Source organism: Ursus arctos, unplaced genomic scaffold, assembly GCF_023065955.2.
Source record: "Ursus arctos isolate Adak ecotype North America unplaced genomic scaffold, UrsArc2.0 scaffold_2, whole genome shotgun sequence".
Lineage (NCBI taxonomy): Eukaryota > Metazoa > Chordata > Mammalia > Carnivora > Ursidae > Ursus > Ursus arctos.
Genome location: NW_026622874.1, coordinates 86,552,696 through 86,575,899, shown reverse-complemented (window position 1 = coordinate 86,575,899; position 23,204 = coordinate 86,552,696). Strand labels below are relative to the sequence as shown.

The 23,204-nt window shown below is 50.9% G+C and overlaps 1 protein-coding gene across 1 annotated transcript in view; it reads right to left on the bottom strand.

Moving 5' to 3' along the window:
* The window catches only part of KATNIP (katanin interacting protein), a 183,182-nt gene that overhangs the window by 130,805 nt on the left and 29,173 nt on the right, over positions 1-23,204 (bottom strand). Inside the window, 1 exon segment of the mRNA XM_026515659.4 lies at positions 4,127-4,203. Coding sequence (XP_026371444.2) covers positions 4,127-4,203 — 77 coding nt within the window.

The window sequence follows — 23,204 nt, the reverse complement described above, 5'->3', positions numbered from 1 at the left end:
GTGTGACCAGGCTAGCCACGTGGCCCCTTGGACCTCGGTCACCCCAGAGGGCAACCAAGGGCTTCTCCAGGGATTACGCCTTCCAGGAATACGCGGATGTCAGCTCAGGGAGAAGGCATGTTTAACATTAATAAGGTGATGATGGTGATGATGTTGACACCTGGGTGTTGTCTCTCTTACTCCCTCACTGGTCCTACTAGTGGCCTGTTTTATAGATGAACTTGCCCAAGGTCACAGAGCCCAGGAAGCAGCCTGGATTTAAATTCTGGTCCCCAAGGCTCCAGAGCCCGTCTTCCAGCCACACCATTCTGCTGTTTCTAGTCTCCTCACTTATCATGCCACAGGGCCTCTGAGCAAGGAGAGTCCAGACAAGGAGCCGTGGCTTCCAGCTGGGGGCTTCCTGGAGGTGGTGGCATCGGAGACCAGGCTTCAAGGATGGAGGGGTGGAGGGCAGCAGCGCAGAGAGCCGGCTGTTCCTCCCAGAATGTTGGTGCTCACGGGCTCTGGGATTCGCCCTTCAGGATGTCAGCAGCCCCCACGCGTGGGGGTGGAGGTCACGCAGTGTGGGGCACGAAGCTCTGTACGGGAAGCTCTACCATTTCCCCAGCTTGTGTGACCTTGGCCAAGTCCCGACACCCCCCAGGCCTGTTCATCTTCTGTAAAATGAGATCAAGGGTGCTTCCGCCTCTTTGGGTTGTCATGAGGATGGAGTGGGATAGCAGGCTCAAGCTCCCGCTCAGACACAGGTCCATGCCAACACCCCGCTGGATGCTGGTTCTCCCTTTCCTTCTCTGCCTGAATTTCCTTTCGGGGCAGTGGGTTCACTTCTCTTGTGGGCATTTTTCCCTATACGTTTCCCTTAAACCACCTTTTCCAAAAAAGAAATAATACCATTGTTGGACTCCTGGATCTGGTCCAGCCTCCAGCATCTCGAGGGATGTATGACGGCCCCTCTCGGCTGTCAGCCCTCCAGCACTTGGCCCAGTCTGGCTGATCTGTTGTTGAGTGAATCTGTCACGCATGATTACATCTTTCATGAAGGTGAGTGACCAGACTCACTAAGGAGCCTCTGGGGGTTTGTGCAGGGGTAACCTGGGGCTGTCACATCCTCCTCCACCTTCCCTGGTCCTCTCCTGGAGCACATGACCATGTTCTGCTTCTTCGGGCGTAGTTGTAAATAGGTGGCCTTATGCTCACCTGCTGCTGCCCGGGGAGTTCCTCAAGGGCGAGGACCGAGGGGCAGACACTTGTTCATTTTGCCTCACCAGCAGCTCTCCCCCATCTTCCAAACCTAGCCCCTTGGGTCCCCTTTCAGGACCACTCCATTCCTTCTCTTACTCCACATGGTTTGGGTGACACTCGTTCCAGCTTAAGGAGGTGGCCAAGGAGTGGCCTGTCAGACCATGCCACCTCACCAGGCACAGGGGGTGATGGGCTCGGGGCCGCGGCCGGGGCCCTCCTCAGAACCGTTGCTGGAACTATCAGGAAGGAAGTGCTCTCTCCTCCTTGAGAGAGGGTGTAAGTGTGGGGCCACCGGTGGCTGCCTTGGCCCCTGTGAAGGAAGTACTGGTCTGGGGTGACTCCGACATGGAGTCAGAGCTGAGTACCTGGATACAACTATGCCTGAAGCCGGGTTTTTTACTTTCATGAGCCAGTAAGTTTCCTTATTGTTTAAAGTCCATTTACCTTGGGTTTCTGTCTGTTCAACCCCAGGAGCACTAACTAATAAAGTCTGTGCCTTCCTCCTCACGATGTTCCCCTTCACACCAGTGGCAGTGCTGAGCACTGAAAAGGCACTCAGCGAAATCCTACTGAGTAAGTAAAAGAATAACATTGCCGGCTTCGGTGGTGGCTATGTTCTGGGCAGGTCGCTCCTGGGAACTGGCTGCAGTGATCGCACACACCCCCTTTCTCAGGTCACAGGGCAACCTCGACATTTCCCTTTGTGCAAACTATACAGCCCAGAGGCTGGTTTTCTACCAGGTCATAGAACTAGATTTCCAATAAACTGTGGTTTATTCCCACAAAACCCCTCTTTGTGAAAGTGGCAACTCTGGAGGGTTTCTCCCCTCCGGATTATTTATGACAATGTCAAACCGAACACCAATCAGAAAGTACAGCCCCGCTCCACCACTTCCTGGCTGGATGACCTTGGACAACGCAGGCTCACTGCTCTGGGTCTTCTTTGTCTGGAAAATGGGTGCAAGGAGTGTAGCTATACCTCACCAGGTTGTGGGAGGATACAATGAAATGATGGGGTGAGGTGTCTGGCATGCGGAAGGCACCCTAGAAAAGGTACCCTTAAAACAACACCCGGTGACAGCTCAGGGGGCCATCCACTTTTCGTGTCTCCATTTGGAAGCGTTTCCAGCTCCACCTTCTGAGTTCCTGTCATCACGCCAGCCCCCTCTTGGTGACAACGCATCCCCCCAATTTTACGGCAACTCGGCTTTGACATATTTTTTAATTGCCTTTGTGCGACAACCTTGTCTCTGGGTATTCTCTCTATGCTATCGGCTGGTCCCCCTTTGACACACCTATTGATCTGCTGATTAATGAGGAGCAATTTGCTCCTAAGGAACTATGACAATGTCCTCCCAGACAAGTCACACGGCCATGATTACACGATCACTCAGGTGTTCGGTGGCACCACCCAGCCTGCCAGGAACGGAATAAAAACACCCTGCTCCGTGGCATTAATGATGGTAAAAACCCATGTTGGGCTAATCAGCACGAGCCTCCAGCTACTGTAGTTGGAGCCGCCTCTGGGGGCGGGGCAGGGGGAGATGAGCACAGGGCAGCCGGGCACAGAGGACACAGCCCGGCGCTTCCAGCTGCTTCTATAGAGTTTACCTGTTCAGGAATTCGCCACTAGGGGTCGCGCTGCCTCACTGGGGGCATCTGGCGACATGGGCGGGTGTTGTTAGAGATCCTGGGCGTCTTAGGGGAATTTAGTAAAGGGGTCGGTAGGCAGGCATGCTGAACTCCTATAACACCAAGGACTAAACTCGCCCGTGCAACATGCCAGCACGGCCCCACCTGACAAGCTCCAGGAGTCTGGCCAGTCAGATGAGGGCTGAATGCAAATGTGGGATGACAACCACCCCCCACTCCCCCATCCCCGGCTCTCTTGCCTGCAAGACCCCAAACTCATTCCCATTAACACCAAGGCCCAGATTAGGGCCCCATCCTCCCCACTCCTGTAGGTCTGTTTAAGGGGCCTGCAGCATTCTTCCCATTGTTCTGTGTTTTAATCTGACAGCATTACCAACATTTTAAAACTCAGATGATTTTCCAACCCAAATCCAGATTTCCAGTTTCTCCAGCAACTCTGGAGGATAGGGACCCCTGGGTCCAGGCTCCCACAAACAACAACTGGCCTGAGCTGAGCGGCTGGGAAGTGAGAATCCCAGGTGCCCACCCTCTCCACCGAGCTGGCTTCACTCACTGCCAGGCCCCTCCTAGCATCTCAGTTTGCAGACCCAGCTGAACGTGCAACCCAAGGCCTGATGACAAACCACAGCGAACTGAACGTGAACTTCCACAGGCCCCGGGAAGGCAGTGAAGAGGTGGTGCCTCTTTCCAGCCAGACCACACTGCTTTGCCCTCGGTCACCAAACATTGCATCAACCGTAGGATTTTTCCAGAGCTAGCGCACCAGAGTCAAAATGAGTACCAGCTTAATGTTAAATGACATATTGACCAACTTTAAACACAGATGTGAAACGACTCCACCTTGATCTAATGAGGCATGATTATAGGCTCAGATTTCACGGGACCGTCAGAGCCTGGAAGATCACAGACTGGGCTATTCAGGTGACCAATATGCAGGCCCTGCCAAGTTCGAGCTTTTCCATGACAAAGCCACCTTCTCCCAGAACGGCAGCAGGGAGGCAAGAGGTGGTACTTACATGTGGAACGGTTTGCTACAGCTCAATCAAAGATGCAATTAAATCAGAGAGTGGAGAAACAAGAGCTGGGATTGCAGATAATATTCCCAAGCTCTGGGTGGAGGCTGCCTGCATCCCATTCCTATGTGAAACAGAGCCCGAATGCTGCTTAATAAATCGAAAAACGGTTTTTATTTGGCTAATATGAAGGGCTGCCGTTGAGCAGCTCATCTTACCGGTTCCTCTGCTGGAGCAATATTAAATACTCATCATGTTTCTCATCGAAGTCTGGCACCATGTCCTTAGTGTAACCCTGAAACGAAGAAACAGAGCAGTAGGATATCGGAATGCGGGGGAATTACTGCCAGAGGCAGGAGGCCGAGAGGCAAAGGCTGAGCTTGACGAAGGCCTGGCTCCCTGGGCGCATCGCTCAGGCGACCCAGAGCCCCAGAGATGGTCTGATGGCCCCGTGGGTCTTGAACATACACAATCAACATCTACAGAAAGGACAAGGCTGGTTTCCCGGTCTCGACACTGTTCTGCCCATGCCCCCTATAAGATCAGGGGCTCGGGGCCAAGATTTGAGCTTTACTGTTTTCTCACACTCATTATTTAATTACCTGAATGAGCATAACCAAATGTAACCCAAATCAGATGTTTAAGGAGAGATCTCATTTTTCTCTTGCCACGGCAAGAGAAATGCCTGCTTACTAGAAAACAGTCATTACAAAAATATAACCCAGACAGTGAGAGCTTCTTTAAGAGTAGACACTTGTGGGCTTAGGCCTCCTCTTCAAGCAACAGAATTCTGGATTTCCTTTACAGAATCATTCAGCAACACACCCCCCCCCTTTTTTTTTTTCAGTTCACTGGCTTCCTGAGAGGCCCTTGAAAGCTCCTTTGTTGGCCTCTTGGGTCACATGACCTTGGCCTTGGCCCTGCCAATCAACACAGTGCCTCCCGCAGCCATAGTGATTCACTGGTCTGTGGATGAGCCGTGGCCCAAGTCAGGCCCTTGAAAGTCAGCCCTGGGACTGTGCTGGTCCTCTTGGGGGAAGAGCTGCTCTCTTTCCACTGGGGGGCTAGGCTGATGAGACACAGGCCTGGAACTATCTGAGAATGAGGTCAATAACTGAGACAGCAGGTGCATCGAAAAATGGAGAGAGACTCTTAATGTCATGATTTGATACCCTGGGTCTGCTTATGTCTGAAGAAGTATCTGGACAATTTAGTTCTTGCTTTGGAAGTTTCTGCTGAGTCTCTGTCATTTGCAGCCAAAAGAATTATGTCATATATACCATAATCTGACCATTACAGATAACCCCAATCAGAATCTTGTATGGCTTTATGGAGGGATAACTACACGTATTTAAAGTGACATATGTATATACCGGTGAAACCCCCATTATAACTTGAAATATATTCCCCCAGATGTTTTCTTTATCATACACATATATATATCTATAAATACACAAACACAGGCATTCTTTTACTTTTTTGAGGGGGAGGGAAAGAGGGAGAAGAAGAGAGAATCTGAAGCAGGCTGCACCCCCAGCGAGGAGCCCAACACAGAGCTCAATCTCACGACCCTGAGATCATGACTTGACCCGAAATCAAGAGATGGACGCTTAACCGACTGAGCCACCCTGGCACCCCCACGGACATTCTTTTAAATAAAAATAGGATCATATTATAAACAATGCTTTGCAATTTTCTGTTTCTGAAATAACTCTTTTGCCAAGGGATGGATTAAAGAGACAATATAGGCTTGGTTCTGGTCACAAGTTACAGGGATTAAGTTTTAAATGGCAAGTAAGACATTGGCAATAGAAATGCAATTTGTGTGAAAATCCTCACTGCTACCATGGGGAGAAGAGAAAAGACAATTCCCATCATTCTCCTCTTCTCAAAATCCGGCTTTAACACCATTTTCTACCACCTTAGCCACGGGTCACCCATAACCTCCTAGGCCAAATAGAAGAGCTCTTCCCATGTCCATCCTTTTCCACTGCTCTGGGCCGTGGGGGACTGCTGACCCCCATCCGTCCCCAAATTCTCCTCCTTCAGCTTCTGTAGTTTTTAGAGTCTCTCTCTCCTCCTATGCCTTGTCTGGCTTCCTTTCCTCCTTGGCCTCAGCTGGGGATGGTCACCATCTCTGTCCATTTCTGGGTCTCTGGGTCTCTCTCCCCGTCTTCTCTTTCCAGTTACAAGGAAAGGGGCTCTCTGGATGGAAACCGAAGGTCGTTCCTGGTCCAGCGCTGACAGCCCAACCCCCTTTCTCGTTCCCCTTCCTGTAGGACTCCTGTTGTTGCCATCTGCTTACCTCTTCCTTGTTACTCTACTTCCCACAACCCACCCACCCCGACATCCCCCTCTCTTTGGGCCCACTTGGGGACAGGATGAAATACTCCCATCTTTTCCCCTGATGTCCCTGAAACCTCTGAGTTTTACGGGGTTTTCCCGCTAGCTCATTTGGCCCAACAATCAGGAAGTGGGGACTCCTACGTACTGTAAGCAAACAAACTAGCAACAGCTGACCCAATCTCTTACTTTCCTGGCTTCCTGAGATGCCCAGAGAGGTGACTTTGTCCTCTCTGGGGCTGAGCCCTGCCTCGCCCTGAATGGGAGAAAAGCACATACAACCTGGGCCCTCCGAGAGCTGCTTGCAGGACACTGGGTGTGGGGAGGATTCTCAGTCCCTTCTAGAATAACATGTGTCTGATGTGGTGCATTTCCATATACATGATTCTCCTTTGATCTTCGCAACAGCTCTTAAAGTGGTTATTATTACCCCATTTAAGATACAAAGAAACCCATCTCATGCATCTTCCGGGAACAGCCATCCTACTCCACGGCAATTTACATAACCATTTTGAAGTATCAGAATGACCACTGATATATTATGGTGTGGAATGGACATTCAGTGACATTTTTAGATGAAATACGAGACGACAGAGAGATCTCAGCTCCTGAGGGCTGCCCTGGGCTTGCACCTCAAGCCCTCCGAGAATGCATTTATTTGCCTCTGCCAGGAGGGAGATGTCATCACAAAGACTTGAACGGCACGGGCACACGTCCAGCCAAACTTCTCACCAGCCTCGTGCTTTTCCATGCTTCTCATATGCTAACTATCGTGCACACAGATGGCCTGGGACTGTGGTAAAGTGGAGGTTCTGGCTCAGTAGGACTGGGGAGGGAGGGGTCCACATCTGCATTTCTTTATTTTTTTTTTAAGACTATTTATTTATTTATTTGAGAGAGTGAGCATGCGCACATGAGCAGGGGGAAGGGGCAGAGAGAGGAGAAGCAGGATCCCCACGGAGCAGGACCTGCGGCCACGGCCACAACCTGAGCCTACGGGGGGAGCTTAACTGACTGAATCACCCAGGTGTGCCCCCCTCCCACATCTGCATTTCTAACAAGCTCCCAGGCAGTACCCATGGGCCACGCTTGGAGTAGCAAGTCCTGAGTCTAGCCCACCTCTAATCAGACAGTCTCTGGAATTGAGCTGGGGAGGACATGAGCTTTGAGACCAGGCCTGGCTCCAAGTAGCAACACTGCCATTAGTTTACTCTGTTTGGAAGTCATAACAGTACCTGTCTGGTTGGATTTTCCTTTCCTGCATAGGGTTAAATGCAGACTGGAAGAAGTAACAGTGGAAAGGACTTAGCACAGTACCCAGCACTTAGAAGGTTCTCAGTGACTATTAGGTACATTTATATTTATAAAGTTCCATTATTTACAGAGCACATCTTAGCTCCTCCCCACAGACGCTCATTCCTACCCCTCCGCCTTAATCATTCAATACTCTCTTTTCCAGAATCCACTCCATCTCCTCCAGCTTCCACCCAAATTCTCTCTAGGGCCCAGCTGAGTTCCCAAAGTCTCCACGAAGCCTTCCGTTGCCATTCTCGTCCTACTCCCTTCAGCTCATTCTGAAACCCTGCAATTAGCATTAAATTATATACAATACAATGTGCAATAGTACATAATTAAGCGCTAAGTTGTTAGCATTTAACTATATATGTTGCTCACTAATTATCTGGGGATTTGGAGACTTGGGGGTGAACCCTGAACTCCACTTACCTTTGCTGAGCCTCAGTTGTCCTCGTCTGTAAAAGGGGGGTAATAATACGGTATACCTCACAGGGTGGCTCCAAGGTTCAACTAGGAGCAAAGCAGAAGGGACTTGGGGTCTTTTTCTTTCTTCCCCAGCTGGATTACAAATTCCCGGAGGGCACAACTATGGGGAGGCAGGGGGAAGAGCCTCGGCCTCACCACCATCCAGCTGTAGGATGGTAAGTGCTAAGGCTGGCTAAGCACCAGCTCGGTTCACCCTCACTCCAGCCCTGGTCTGACGCCAGATACAGACTCTACCCAGCATCGCACGCTTCACTTTGCGGAGGCTTTATGTGTCTGGCTAGAAGACAGAGGCATTTACGTTGAAGGCACCCCTCGAAGGTGTGAGAAGCTTGTAAAGGGCCAACGGTAACCTCACTGTCTTGCCTCAAACATGTATCAAGGGCTTACGGTGTGGCTGTCACATATGCATTGAGGGTTTAACAAAAGCTCGGACCCACTGTGTGTATATGCCTGCAGGCTGTACTCAACCACCCGTCAGGGGCCTGCTCCCCACGGTCTTCTTGTGCTTGGGATGAATGTTGTGTATCCAGTCAAGCAAACACGCACTAGCTGGGGGTCCCAAACATTGGGGATGGCCTGCAGGGGGTTCTAGGAACACTCATTCGACTGCATGCACAAGGGTATTCTGGGAAGAACGTCTGTAATTTTCAACAGATTCCCGAAGGCATCTGAGACCCCAAAAAGGAGAGAAATGATCACAATGAAATGTATAAAATGGGATGCCAAAAATTTGAATGAGGGGCCTGGGAAGGCTCCCCAGGGCATGGCCAGGCCCCAATCACCAAGGGAAACCACCAGATACCCCAAACCTGACCACTTCTCCCCACCTCCCCATCACCACCCTGGTTCAGGCCCCCTCACTGGCCTCCCGTTCCTGCCCTCACCCTTGCAGTCTCTTCTCCCTGCTGCAGCTAGAGCGTCCTGAGGAAAGCAAAGCCCAGTCATGTCACTCCTCTGCTCTGGACTCTGCCTCAGGGCACTGGGCCTCCACTCACATCTCTGACTCCACTCTTCCCTGCCACCCCAGGACCCCTGACACTCAGCACGCTCCTCCCCAGGGCCCTTGACTCCGCAGTCCTGCATGGCTGTGCTCTTCTCCCAGTAAATACCCAGCTCGCTCACCTCCTTTAAGGCCTGCCTCACATCTTACCTTCCAGGGGGGTCCTCCCTGGCCACCCTACTTAAAATTACAAGCTGTACATCACACCCCTAATTCCCACTTTCCACTAACATACTATCTCCTTTATCTCATTTACTATGCCTTTTATGTATTGATTCCACGGAGGCAGGGACTGGGTCTGTTTGGATCGCTTGTGTATTCCAAGCCCCTAGGACAGCACCTGGCACACGGTGCGCCCTCCCTAAATACGGGCTGAGTGAAGGAATGCATAAGGACACATTTGAGCTGGGAGTTTTAAAGCTGAAACATTTTCTGGGCCACAAGTAAAAGGAAAGACATTCCAGGCAACAAGATCAGTGTGGGCCAAGGTTGGCGGGGGAAGGGGGCTTGAAAAAGCTTGACAAGTCCACGGACAGGCCAGAAGTTGGGGTTGACCAGAGGTGGGGGCGGCGGCTGCATGAGTTAGCTACGGCAAAGGGTCTAAGGAGTTTGGATGTGACTTTATCCCAGATGCCGGCCCCAGAGACAGCACAGAACCTTATCAAGGGCCAGACTATTCATTCTCTTTGGGGGAAAAATGGAATTGGAAAGAAATGCCAAAAATCAGTTATGCTTAAAGGTGCTCGACAGAGTCTATATTTCAGGGATCACATACTCCTCTGAGGCCAGAATATTGGAATTCTCCTAAACAGGGCTGATTTAGCGAGTGCCTGCGTGTGAGCTGCATCTCTAAGCAGCTTAGAGCCGCAGAGCTGGTTTCCAGGGCTTGTGAATGCCAGGGACCTAGCCTTGCTGGGGTCAGGTCCCAGCAGAGAAGAACAATAACTTTGGATGGTTTAATAATGAGGCTGTGGAAACACCGTGTCTTGGGGCCCTGCAGAGTTCACAGAGCAACCCTCCTACCCCGCCTCCCCCCAGGCTCACGTCCTACCTGAGGAACAATTTAGGAGATGAGCAAATGCTCCAGGTTACTGGGGCCCAGCTCGGCAGGCCGCCTTAGCTGCCATTTCTTATGCTCTCTGGGGGTGGTTATTGTGGGGGTGTGCAATGATGCTATGTTCTGGGATCAGTGTGCCCATTTTACAGGCTCTGAAAGCTGAGGCAAATGGCCTCACGGCCACAAAGCAACATAAGTCGAGCTAACGCACGTTTGTTGTGTGTGTCGGCTCACTGTCTATACATTTCCTTCTGGTTACACCACCTCAATCTTCCTTTGAGAAACTGCTTCTCCTCCACTCTCAATCCATGTGGTACCCTGGCCAGCCACACTACTCCATCTCCCTGGCCGTGTGATTGGCTCAGGGCTAGGCCAACAGGCTCAGCTAAGGGATTGGCTGGATCTGCGGGGAAACCTCCCTGGGCCTGTTCCCCTGGAATTACTAGCTGATAGGAGCAGAGAGCTATGACGGCCACCATGAAGAAAGCAGTCATTTTAATCAACTGATCAGGTTCCCCATCATGAACCTCCTTGTATGTTCCACGGGGAGATCCGTCCAAGAGTCACACCAACACAGAGGCAGCTGAACTGAGGACAGAAAGAGACAGACCATATGGAAACCAGATCCTCCTGACCACATTTAATCCCCTGTAACCAGCCGTTCCTGAAACCAGCATTATACTGGACTTTTTAGTCACATACCTTTCTTTACTTGAGCTAGTTTGAATTGTGTGTGAGTGTGGGGCGGGGAGGGGGGGAGGGAAGGGGGAAGGGAAAGTCATAACACCTGAGTGAGTTCCAGCTGTCAGAGCAATAAAGCCAATACTCAGGAGTGTCTGAACCCAAAGTCTGTCCCGTGACCTAGGGCTCAGAGAAGTAGTTAGCAGAGGATTGAAAGGACACTCCTTAAGGAACGTTCTCAGTGATGGCCCCAAACCCACAATAAGAGATGATCCAAATGTACCTTGAAGTAGAAAACTCCTATTCTCCCTTCAAAACCCACCCCCAAGTGCCTCCTGCTCTATTCTCCTAGTGATCCTGTTCTTTATGTCCCCACGCTGGGTAGTAAGTCTTTAATGCCTATTAGTGGAATGAAAAAGGATCATCCTGAACTTCCTTTTTACTGTTCTTGCTAACATATCAGGTGTCCGTCCATCCTCAAAACAGGAACAAAAAATGCTCTGCGCTCCGTAGGCTACATCACAAAGGAAGCTAAAGCGTCAGCTGATACTACCCCCTAGAGGTTGGAGCGAAATAAGGCAACGTGCAGCCGCCAAGATTTGAGCCGAATTCTCACGCCCTGGGTGGACTGGGTTAACAAAATCGTATGCTCTGCACACACCAGACAGAGAATCAAAGGAACAATTTGGGTTATTGCTCACATACCTCAGACTTACATTGATTACTTCACTACCCTGCTACGTACTATTATTTATTGCCACCGATACATACCTGGAGATTTTATACTTAGTGCCAGGGTTTGCAGAACACCGATACAGATCTAGAATCTAGGGTTTCCTCTGGGACTTTAGGACACACTAGGCTCTGCCTCTGTGAAAATGCTTTTCTTATATACCTCATGAAAAAAATCAACTTCGATACCGATCTGCTAGAAAATAATTAACATTTCTTCTTAATTCTCAGAAAAGTTTTCTTGTAAGATGGCAGTGTGTGTTAAAAACTATCTTTCAGGCTGGCAAACATAGATTTTCTCTTTTTAATCTTGAATGAGTTTACGTTAAAAAAGGAAACTTTATATTAATGCCATAAATGGAAAATCATTACCACTAGCCATAAATAGAAGGCCGACATAAATACGGACCTACTGAAATAGCACACGCTTTACGAGCCACCTACAGTGCCGTAGAAATACGCAAACCACACACTGGGAAACTCCACACAACCCTGCGAGGTGGACGGCACTGACCTCATTTTACAAATTCATCTGTTTGCTCAATATTTATTGAACGCCTATCCCGGAGACAGATAGCAAGCACATCAAAGTCTCTGCTATTACATTCTAATGAGAGGAGACAAGCAATAAAAAAAAAAAAATAAGTAAATACGTAGTATGTCAGAGGGTGCTAAGTGCTGTGGAGAATGGAAGGCAGAGAAGGGAGGCAGGGGGGATTGGGGGGGAAGGGAAGGGGAGTGGAGAGGGAGGTGCTGTTTTAGCCAGGGGGTCAGAGCAGGCCTCTGGTAAAGTGGCATTCAAGAGGATGCTGAAGGAAGTGAAAGGGAAGGTGTGGGAATCGGGACCAAGGGGTTTTCCGGGTGACAGCAGCAAGTGCAAAGGCCCTGAGGTGGGAGCATGATGGTGTGTTTGAGGAAGAGAGTACGCAAGGTGGGGGAGTGGGAGGACTGGGGTGGGACAGGGCGGAGGCCATGGCGAGGACTCTGGTATTACTCTGAGGCACCAGGAAGCTCTTGGAGGGTTTTGAGCAGAGCTGACATCACGGTACCTAGGTTTTAAGTGCGCTGGGATGGGCTAAGGCTACTCCCACCCTCCTCCCTGAGGAGACCTCTGGAGCAGACTTAGGCTGGCAGGGCCCCTGAAAGCAGGGTCTGCAGGCTCAGGGGAAGAAAAGAGGCCTGCCTGCTTTCACACTCCCAAGGCTTGTGCTGAACTGACTGAGGCGGCTGTCACCGGTCAGCCCCTTCCAATCCCGAGGGACTGGCCACTTGGCCTGATGGGAGGAGAGGGGCGGCCTAGCTGGAATTTTCTCTTTTCCAGTCTCTGCCGCCACCATTTGATTTGCATCAAGAGCTTTTCCTTCTAAGGGAATGAACCTCTTCAGAGCTCCTCCATTCCGTGGTTGCCAGAAGGGATGCTCACCCCTCAGGGAGGGCCACCCACCCCCAGCCTCCTGAAGAGGGGGAGGGTGCTCGGAGGCCCCTTCCTACTTATTCCACAAATACCCCTTAAGCTTCTCCTGCAGAATGAGCACTGTGCCAGAGACGGGCAGAGATGAATGGGATCTGGCTCCACCACCCTCCCTGACCTCACTCCCACCACCCCTGCCCCCAACCCCAGCCTAACAGCCCTTCTGGCTGTTTCTCAGAGAAGCCGAGCCTCTGCTGGAAGGTTTCCTCCTTGCTTGTGGGCATGTATGGCCCTTTCTGGGAGCCTCTCCCGACTCCCCAGGCCTTCTCCTCTCTGAAAGTATCCCCACTGGTGTGTTTGTGGCTCCCCCGCTGGGACATCAGAGCCAGGAGAACAGTGCCCTGCCAACACTCACCGCTGTACCTGTCAGCCTCCAACCAGTGCCTGGCCCACATAAGGAGCTCCCAGAATATTGTGGAAAGGAAGGAACAGAAAGAAAAGAAGGAAGGCAGGAAGGCAGGATCCCTGTCCTCAAAGAATTTAGCAGGGCAGTCCCTGAAAGACAAATGCTTGGTTGCCATGGGATCATTGCTAACAAGAGGAGGCACGAGTGCCAGGGGCCAGCGTGGGGAGTGGCTGACGCCTGGCGCCACTCAGGGCTGGGCGGCTCTAGGGAGAGGATACAGGCTGACCAGTAGGCGAGCTCAGTAGGGGGCCAGGGGAGGGGAGGGGAGGGGAGGGACAGGGAGGGCATCCAGGCAGAAAACAGGGTGTGCAAAACAACAGTGCAAGGAGCCCCGGGAGCTTGTCTGGGGGTTGGGATGGAGAATGTTCAGAGCACATTGGTTTGATCTCAGGGAATAGCGAGAGGGACCTGGCCTCTGACATTTCAGGTCTGCTTTAGGCTGGTGAAGGGTAAAGCCCACTGTACCAGTGACAGGTGCTAGGGCCGGGGATGAGGGGGGACCCGAGGAAGGGAGGGGAGCCTCATGCTCAAGTCTGGGGCAGTGCAGTAGGGTCAGGGGGTCCAAATTCCACGTTCCCTCACTCGCTAAAGTCCAGAGTTTTGTCATGTGAGCTCATGGAGATGCAGGAATATATGGGAGGCAGTTCATGTCAGCTCCCACAGCCCCATCCCCTCCCTGACCGTGTGAGACCATCGATCTTTTCCTTCCCTCTCTTTCCCCCCACGTCCCCCCTCCTTCCCTTCCTCAGGCTTACTACTTTCAGACTCACTGAGCACCTCCCAGCCCATGCCAGGACCAGGTCCCTCGCCTTCCGGAGCTGACGGTCTAGGGAGGGGGGTGATTTTAAACAAATGAGCCGACCACCCAGTATACATCGCCTACCATTTTAAGCACTCTGGAGGTGGATGTGGGACCTTTACAGGGGACACACGACGACGGCACGGAGGTCAGCCGAGGCTTCATGGACGGGCGACAGAGAACCAAACCGTGAAGGGCAAACAAGATAATCTGGCGAGAGGGGAGCGCACCCCAAGCAAAGTGGACACACACGTGGAGGCCATGTGGCAAGAAGGCGCAAAGGACAGGAGGGGCAAGGATGCTCTGCGGGGCTGGAGCCAGGGGAAGGGCAGCAGAGGACGACGTGGGGCTGAGGGGCCAGACCACCAATGCCATGTGCCCACAGCAAGGAGTTCTGCCCTCAACCCCAGACCACTGGGGAGCCACATTGGGTTACTGGAGCGGGGGGGGGGGGGGACGCTGGAATTAGAGGTTGGAGGTGGCCAAGAGTGGGTGCTGAGAGCAGGTAGAAGGCTGCTCTCAGTGTTCTGACAAGAGGTGTCAGCAAAATGGAGGAGGCAGGGAGAAGATATTTTCAAGGCGAAGGCACAGGGTTTGGTGATATGAGGGCAGGGAGGCACTGAAGGCTCTGGGGTGTCTGGCCGGTGTAATGGGAGGGATAGTGTTGCCATTCTTGGAGGGGTGAAAGCTGGCGGGGCGCAGGGCTGACTTTAGTTTGGGGCAGCTGTGTTGAGACGCTGAAGCACCCAAGAGGGGCGGTTCATGGGCTGGCAGTGGGGTGTCCAGGTTTGGGGTTCAAGGCTTCATGGCACAGTGAAGATGCCCCTTCCTCCCTGCTCACCCCCATCCCAGGCAGGGTTACGCCCTCCCTCAGCAGTGTTCCTGACACCTTCTCATGGACCGCTCTCTGTCAGAGCACTTAGCCAAGCCACTGTGGATGCAGCCCAGATGACTCATTCGCACCCAGGTACTGAGACCAGCGACGGCTGGCAGCTCACAGCCGGTCCCTTCCCAGGAAGAAGCCAAGTGATGCTGGCTCTCAGATACGGGTTGATGCCAAGGGTACAAAGACCCAGGCACCTTGCCCGACTGGGAACATCTCTGAAGCGCCACCCATTTCCAGAGTTCCCTCTGGGATTACCAAGGCTACATCACTATTCAACTCCTCCCATTTCCCTCCTCCCTCACAGGTGTCATTCCAGAGAGTGCCCCCCCACACACAATATATCTCCCTCCCAGGGTCTGCTTCCTCGGGAACCAAGACAGCATATCTCTCCTCCTTGACCATGAGCTTCCAGGGCAGGGCTGAGTCCTGTTACATCAAAGGACGTGGATAAATGTATTTTGGACAGCATGAACAATCATGACTCAGCCAGGACTTCCCACATGGTCCTGAATGCAAACAAGACAGACCCAAGTCCACAAAGTATGATGAATTCCTTGTACCATTTTTTTTTTAAGATTTATTTATTTATTTGAAAGAGAAAGACAGAGGGAGAGCGTGAGCAGGGAGAGGGGCAAAAGGAGAGGGAGAGCAAGAATCCTTAGGCAGACTGCTCCCTGAGCACAGAGCCCGAAGCGGGGCTCGATCCCAGGACCCTGAGATGATGACCTGAGCCAAATCAAGAGCCAGTGGCCCAACCGACTGAGCCACCCAGGCGCCCCCACAGGACCCAATTTTTAACTCTGAAGTATGGTTGCCATGGAGGTGCACGACATAGGTCCTTAATTCCCGGGTCGTCATTCGACTGCTGAGCAGCCTGGAGGGGTGGTTGGGACTCGGCTGTGCAGCCAGATGCCTGGGTCGGAATCCCATCCTGCTTGGGTGAGTGGCAAATGGTACTTGTGCCTGAGTTTCCCCGCTGTCAAACTGGGATGATGTCCTAGCAGCACAGTGCATAAGAGCCAAAATGCAGAAGCAACCCGCTTGTCCTTCAACGGATGAATGGATAAACAGGGTGTGCGCTCTCCATACAATGGAACGTCGTTAGGCCATAGAGAGGAAGGACGTACTGACACATGCTACAACATGGATAGCCCCTGAAAACATGATGCTCAGTGAGAGAAGCCAGACATTTATAGGAAACATCCAGAACAGGCAAATCTAGAGAGAGAGAAAGCAGAGAAATGGACGCCAGAGCCTGGGGGAAGGAGGAACAGGGAGTAACCGCTAACGGGTACAGGTTTCTATCTGAGGTGATGTCCCTGTTTTGGGATCAGGCAGTGGTGATGATTGCACCGCACTATGAATATGCTAAACACCACTGAACTGTACACTTGAACATGGTAAATTTTGTGCTATGGAAATTAGAGCTCTATCAAAAACAAAAGAAATGGAGATAATGAAAAGCATCCCCCTTATAAACATAAACCGTTCAGAATACAGCCTGACATTCAAGAGATGCTCACTACGTGTTAGCAATGAAGACGATGCTGATTAGAAATACTGAGAAGTTTCTAACTCCGACGGCACACGCTCTGAACTCCTGGTGGACCCCGGACCCAGCTCCCCGAGCTCCCCCTGAAGGCACCGTCCACCAGAGCCAACACCCACCTGAAATTCACACGAAGATGACGTCACCTTTTTTAAGGACGCCACTTTCCTTTGCCCGTGTGGGATGTGGCTGAGCTAAACTGTTTCTGGGGAGAGCAGCTGGGTGTAGGATTTGGTCTGCCTCCAGAGAGGGGCTGCGATCACACCCTCAGAACAGGCGCTGGGCTGGTGACAATCACAACCCTGATTGTGCGCCAACCCTTGGACGTGGCGTCGCTGGCGGCGGGGGGGTGGGGTGGGGGGTGTGCAGCAAAGAACGCTGTCAGGCTCGTGGCGGAATAAGAGGCCCGAGGATAGAAGAGCCGGTCTGCTCTAATAAAAATAGCGTTTTTATAATGTCTTGACCGGTGTGTTTGTCAAAAGGGGATGACTTCAAGCTGGCGAGGAGGTCTAGGAATAGAAACTGGCTGGCAGGGAAGAAGCCAGGCTTGGTGGCTGCAGGAAAGAAGGCATTTCGTTTGTGCAGGAGGAAAGGAAGGGGTCTCTGCCAGCCCCTAGAGGAGCCTGTGTCCTGTCCCAAGGTGGGTTCTAAGAGTGGGACAGCACCCCTCAGCTTCCATAGCCTCTTGGCTTCCTCCTCGCTCCTTACAACCCCACAGCCCGCCGCTGAGCTTTGCTGATCTCTGTGGCTGCCCTCATTACGAACCTGCCAAGGCTGGCGAGTCAGGGGGCAGAGGCACTTTGGGGGGCCGGGGGGCAGTACCCACCCAAACAAGAAACAACAAAGCCCGGCATAGCTTTGCTCTACTCGGACCCCACCATTTCACTCCTTGGAAGCCTCTGGAAAGACACAGGTGCCCGAGGAGGAACGTACAAAATGCTAATGTCCTCCCACTGGAAAATGGCAAAATAACGCACAGTCTGGCCGTACCATACCACAACAGGTTTACAAAAAAAAAAAAAAGACAAAGGTTTACTTGTAATACCAAGGATGGCTCTCTGAGACGTAGTTCAGGAAGGATAGTTACAAGTTACAAAAGCACATCGCTGAACAGAACATTCATTACGACACCATTTTGTTAAAATACATACACTCCCCAAATATGACATATTTCACAGATACACTTGGTATATGGAGGCATGGAGAAAGGTCTGGAAGGACGCACGCATACCAAGCTCCTGACAACAGTTACAACAGAGGGGGAGGTGGTAGGGGTAGGAACTGGCAAAAGGGATTTTAGCCCTATCTAGAAGCTTAAAAATAATTTTCTTAAGGAAGTTGTTTTCATATATTACTTGCTAACTAATGACCTCCACCCATCCTACTTCCCATTACAAAAAAGAAAAAAAAAGGGGGGGGGGGGGCGCCTAGGTGTCTCAGTCAGTTAAGGCCTCTGACTCTGGATTCGGCTCAGGTCATGATCTCAGGGTCAAGAGATCCAGCCCCGCTGGTCGGCTCCATGCTGAGCTTAAGACTCTTTCTCTCTCTCTACACCTCCCCCACTCCCCTATCCCCACCACCCTTGCTTGCTCTCTCTCTCAAAAAAAAAAAAAAAAAAAACCAATGGTTTCACATTCCAGATAGATGAAGCTTGACATGGCTTTCCCTTTGAATTCCAGATTTTCATATCCAGTTGCCTGCTCGAGGTCTTGACAGGTTTTAAGCTCAGTTCCTGGTCTTCCCCCTAAAAGTTGCTCCCACGCCTTCCCATTTCGGGAATTAACCAATCTTTGTTTTCTGGTTGTTCAGACAGAACCTTAAAACCCCCCCTTTTTTTTTTTAAGATTTTATTTATTTATTTGTCAGAGAGAGAGAGTGCCAAGCAGGGGGAGCAGCAGGCAGAGAGAGAAACAGGCTCCCCACCGAGGAGGGAGCCAATACAGGACTCAATCCCAGAACCCTGGGATCATGACCTGAGCCAAAGGCAGACGCTTAACCAACAGAGCCACTCAGTCGTCCCTTAAAAACCCTTCTTGATTCCTCTCTTTCTCTCCCACCCATAGCCAAGCCAGCAACAAATCCATGCGGCTCTCCCTTCACAGTGCTCAGCATCCAGCACCTTCTCTCCACCTCCACCGTGGCCCCTAATCCCAGTCACCATCACCTGCACGGGTTTTCTCTGCTGGACCCCCAGCGATCTCCTGCTTCTGCCCCTGCCCCAAAGTCTACTCACACACACAGCCGGAGAGCACGTCCTGCCAAAATCTGTTTGGTTCTGGCCCTTTCTGGCTCAAAATCCTCCCGTGGCTCCCTCCTCACTCAGACAAAAGCCTAAGTCCTGATAAAGGGCCACAAGGCCCTGCATGACTCGGCTTTTCCCCGTGTCCTTGCCTCCCACCTCCCTGCCCCTCATCCCCCCTAACTCTGCCACACAGCCTCCAGCCTCGGGACTTCTGTTTCAGCTCTCTCCCCCTCACTTCCTTAGTCTCTGTCCCTTCTCAGGGAGGCCTTCCTGAGGACCCCCGCCTGCACTCCCTACCCCCTTTCCTGCTTTATTTTTTTTCTCGGACACCCTTCGTATTTCACTTATTCATTTGCCCAGTGTCTGCCTCTAACCACCAGGACATGAGCTCCACAAGGGTGTGGATTTGTGCCTGTTTCTTCACTGCAGAATCGCCAGGACCCAGGGCAGTGCCTGGGACACAGCAGGTACTTGACAAATATTGGCTAAGTCCATGTACGAATGAGCAAATGAAGTTTTCTCTATAGGACCCCAGTTACCCCCTTTGCTTCTATGGGACCCCAGTTACCGCCTTTGCTCCTAGTATGTATTCTTTGCTTCTATCACAACAAACTACTTGCTGGTCCCTCGAACTCCTGTATATGCTCACGTGTTTACACCTGTTCTTTTTTGCCTGTTACCCCAATCCTCCTACCCTTCCACTGTTTCAGCTTCAATTTCATTTCCTCCTTGAAACCCTGGCCAACACACGTCCCCTTTGCTATCCTGTTGGCTCAGTTACAGGCCTTCTCCTCTGGACTCCTGTACTTTCTCCTTGTTCCAGAGTTGATAAACTGCTACCATTTATAGAATCATTACTCTATGCTGGCCACATGGTGCTTACATGTATTATCTCACTGTATCATTACAACAACCGATAAAGATGGGATCTGTATCCTCTCCACTTTACAGTTATGGAAACTGAGGCACAGAGAGTCATCAGTTAAAAAGTGAAACCCCTGGAATTTGAATCTAGCTTTACTGGACACCAAAGTCTGTGGTTATACCCTTAAATATCAGGTCCTCCACAGGGGGGAGTCCAGGGGGAGTCCCTCCAGTTGTGAGTTCTGTTATGGCATCTTTTGAGTCCCTAAAAAACAGGCAAACCAGCCAGCCAAGGATCTCAGAGCCCTGGGCTGGGGCTGGACTGTGACATGGACACAAGGCGGTCCTTGAGCTTTCTGGCCTGAGACACGGGCCAGCCCTTACCGACCTCATCATAGAAGCTGACCTGGGACAATGTGGCCCAGGGTACGGAGCATGTTGTATTGACATGAGCTTGGGAATCAGACAAAAACACGAGCTGTGTGACTTTGGGTCTCTCTTTCATTTGTAAAATGTGCACAGGGGCTCTGGACATCAGCCTGTCCCGTGGCTACAGCACTCACTCCACAGGCCACGTTCAAACAGTACGACCCCGCCGCTCACTACATGTGCCCGGACCAGGAGCGGGCCCCTGACCCAGGCAGGGCCACTAATCCTGGGGAAGTGGGACTGTCAGGCTCAGGGAAGATCTGGTAGCTCTCTTGAAAGGAGCAAAGAGCACTCAGGTGTTGCTTGTGGGACTACTTTCTGCCAGGCGAACTGAGAGAGAGAGAAAGCTCGTCCGTAGCAAGTGAGAAGAGTGACAGATGCTGACAGACATAAAGATAAGAGCCACCGAGAGAGGATTTTCTGGGACCCTAGAAAGTCGCAGGCTCTGGTTCACCATTCTTGACACCCAGGTGCGTCCCTGTCCTTGGCTTCTGTGAGGTGCCCACACTGTAAAGTCTTTTTTTTTTTTTTTAAGATTTATTTATTCACCTTAGAGAGAGAGAGAGAGAGAGAGAGAGAAAGCGTGTGTGCGAGCAGGAGGAGGGGCAGAAGGAAAGGGAGAGAAAGAATCCTCAAGCAGCCTCCCTACTGAGTATAGAGCTAGATGCAGGGCTCGATCCCAAGACCCCCACCAAGATCATGACCTGAGCTGAAATCAAGAGTCGGCCACCCAACTGACGGAGCCACCCAGGTGTCCCTACACCGCAGGGTCTTGTAATGAAGTAATATAGTCCTTCTTCTGCTAAAGCTAGATTGAAGTTTTTTGTTTGTTTTTTTTTTAAATGGAGTCCTAGGTAATGCAAATATTTACCTTGCAGACTTGTTATAAGAAATAAAAGTAATATGTGAAAAGCACTTACCTCAGTGCCTGGCCTGTGGCAAATAAGACCGGGTACATGGTTGCTAATATTATTATTATAATCAAGCCACAAGGACATACGATTACGGGAACTGGACAAATTAATCAACTTTGCACAGTCATCTAAATTACTCTTCCCCTGAAGGGTGGCATGCCATGGGGTTTTGTCCTTGGTCCTATCCCAAGCCATCATTTTATCAATGGCTAGATCCGGCCGGTGAAGGCTGCTTATACAGTCTGCAGATGACATTCAGACGGGAGGCCCACGGAATAAGCTGGATGATGGAATCTGCATTCAGATCAATTTCTACAGGCTCAAGATGGATCGAGAACAGCTTGATAGAGTGCATCACGGCCAAGGTAAAGGTCCTATACAAGGAGAGGCCCTGGGAGAGAAGTCTGACCTGAGGCAAGTTCATGAGACAAAGACGGAGCTTCTCGCTCATGTGCTCAGTATGAGCTAACAGTGCAGTGTGGCTGCCAAAAACTGTCACCCCCAGAGCACACACAGTGTGTTAGAAATTCATCAGAACAAGAGGAAGGGCAGCAACATGTGTTGGCACCTACTGTGTGCTGACCCCACGTGAAACTCTTGATGCACTGTTTCAGTTGATAGTCTCATGAACCTGGGTGGTGGGTTTTATGATCATTATTCCCATTCGGCAGGTGGGGGAGGTGGAGGCTTAGAGAAGTGAGTGGCCTTGACCAATGCAGTAGAGAGCAGAGTTAGTCTCTGAACTCAGCTCTTATTAGGAAGTGCATGCCATCTCTATAGTCTACATGGATTGGTTCATAGCTGGAATGTTCAGTTTGGTTCCAACACAGTGTATTTTGAAAGAAAGAGGACCTTATTCAGATGAAGGTGACCAGGAAGGCGAAAACTGTAACAAGAAGTCACCTTGAGACTGAATCGAGTTGGGAAGACTGAGAGCAAGTACACACGTCAGCCTCTCCTGCCCAAGCCCACAGAAATGCCCCAATTTAAAGTCCATAAGAGCATGGGAAGATAAGGAGGGGAGCTCCTGGCAGATTAAAAATGTTGAGATTTCCCTGAGAAAGGGATGGCAGACAGAACTGGATTAATGAAAACAAACATGGGCCAAATCAGAAGGTAGGAAGGCCTGGTATAAAAGGGGAAGGGAGTCGCGGGCTGCTCCAAACCAGGAGGTGACACATTCTCCGGGGAGAGGAAAGGGCCCCACATCAGAGTTCAAAGACACGGACTGCAAACTCCTGTGGGGGCACGAACAGGTAGCTCTTTGGCCCACCTAGCTTGGAGGATCTGTGACTGTGGATCTCTGGGACAGAAAAGCAGGACATATCCAGAAGGAAAAGGTAGATCCTGTGTTCAGAAGACAAACTATTAGCACCACGCTTCTTGCGGCAAGTTCCGCACCTCTGACTTGATCACTGGCAGCTGAAAAGAAATGCATCCAGGGGCACCTAGGTGGCTCAGTCGGTTGAGCATATGACTCTTGAGTTCGGCTCACGTCATGATCTCAGGGTCGTGAGATCAAGCCCTGCATCGGGCTCCTACCTGGGTGGGTAACCTGCTTGAGATTCTCTCTCTCCCTCTGTCCCTCCCCCACAGCTCACTCTCTCTCCAAAAAAAAAAAAATAAATAAATAAAAGAGGAAAAAAATGCATCCACAGAGAGGAAAACAGGAGCTCACAGGACACAGAGGAAGCACATATTCACAAATAACCAAACATTCCAGGAAAACTCACACCATGAGAGAGAGGGGCCAACTCAACTAACAGAAGGACCAACAACCAAAGACACAGGGATAATGATGCAAACAGAGACATTTTAAGTATATTTAATATTCTCTGAGCAAGTAACAGGGGATATTGTCTCCATCAGACAAGAATAACCTAGTATGGAGAAGAATTAATTAGAAATCGTGAGTGAAAGATTTAATCATCAAAATAAAAAGATCAAAAGACAGTGAAGGGTAGCCTAGATACAGATACAGGGAAAATCACTGAGCTGGAAGATCAGGGAGAGGCATTTACCCAAAACGCAGGATAAGGACAAAGAATACTGGCAAAAATAGAAAAGGCTGTTAATACCCACTATTGGCAAGGTCACAGGCATTCTCAAATATTTTTGGTAGGAATGTGAATTAAGTTTTT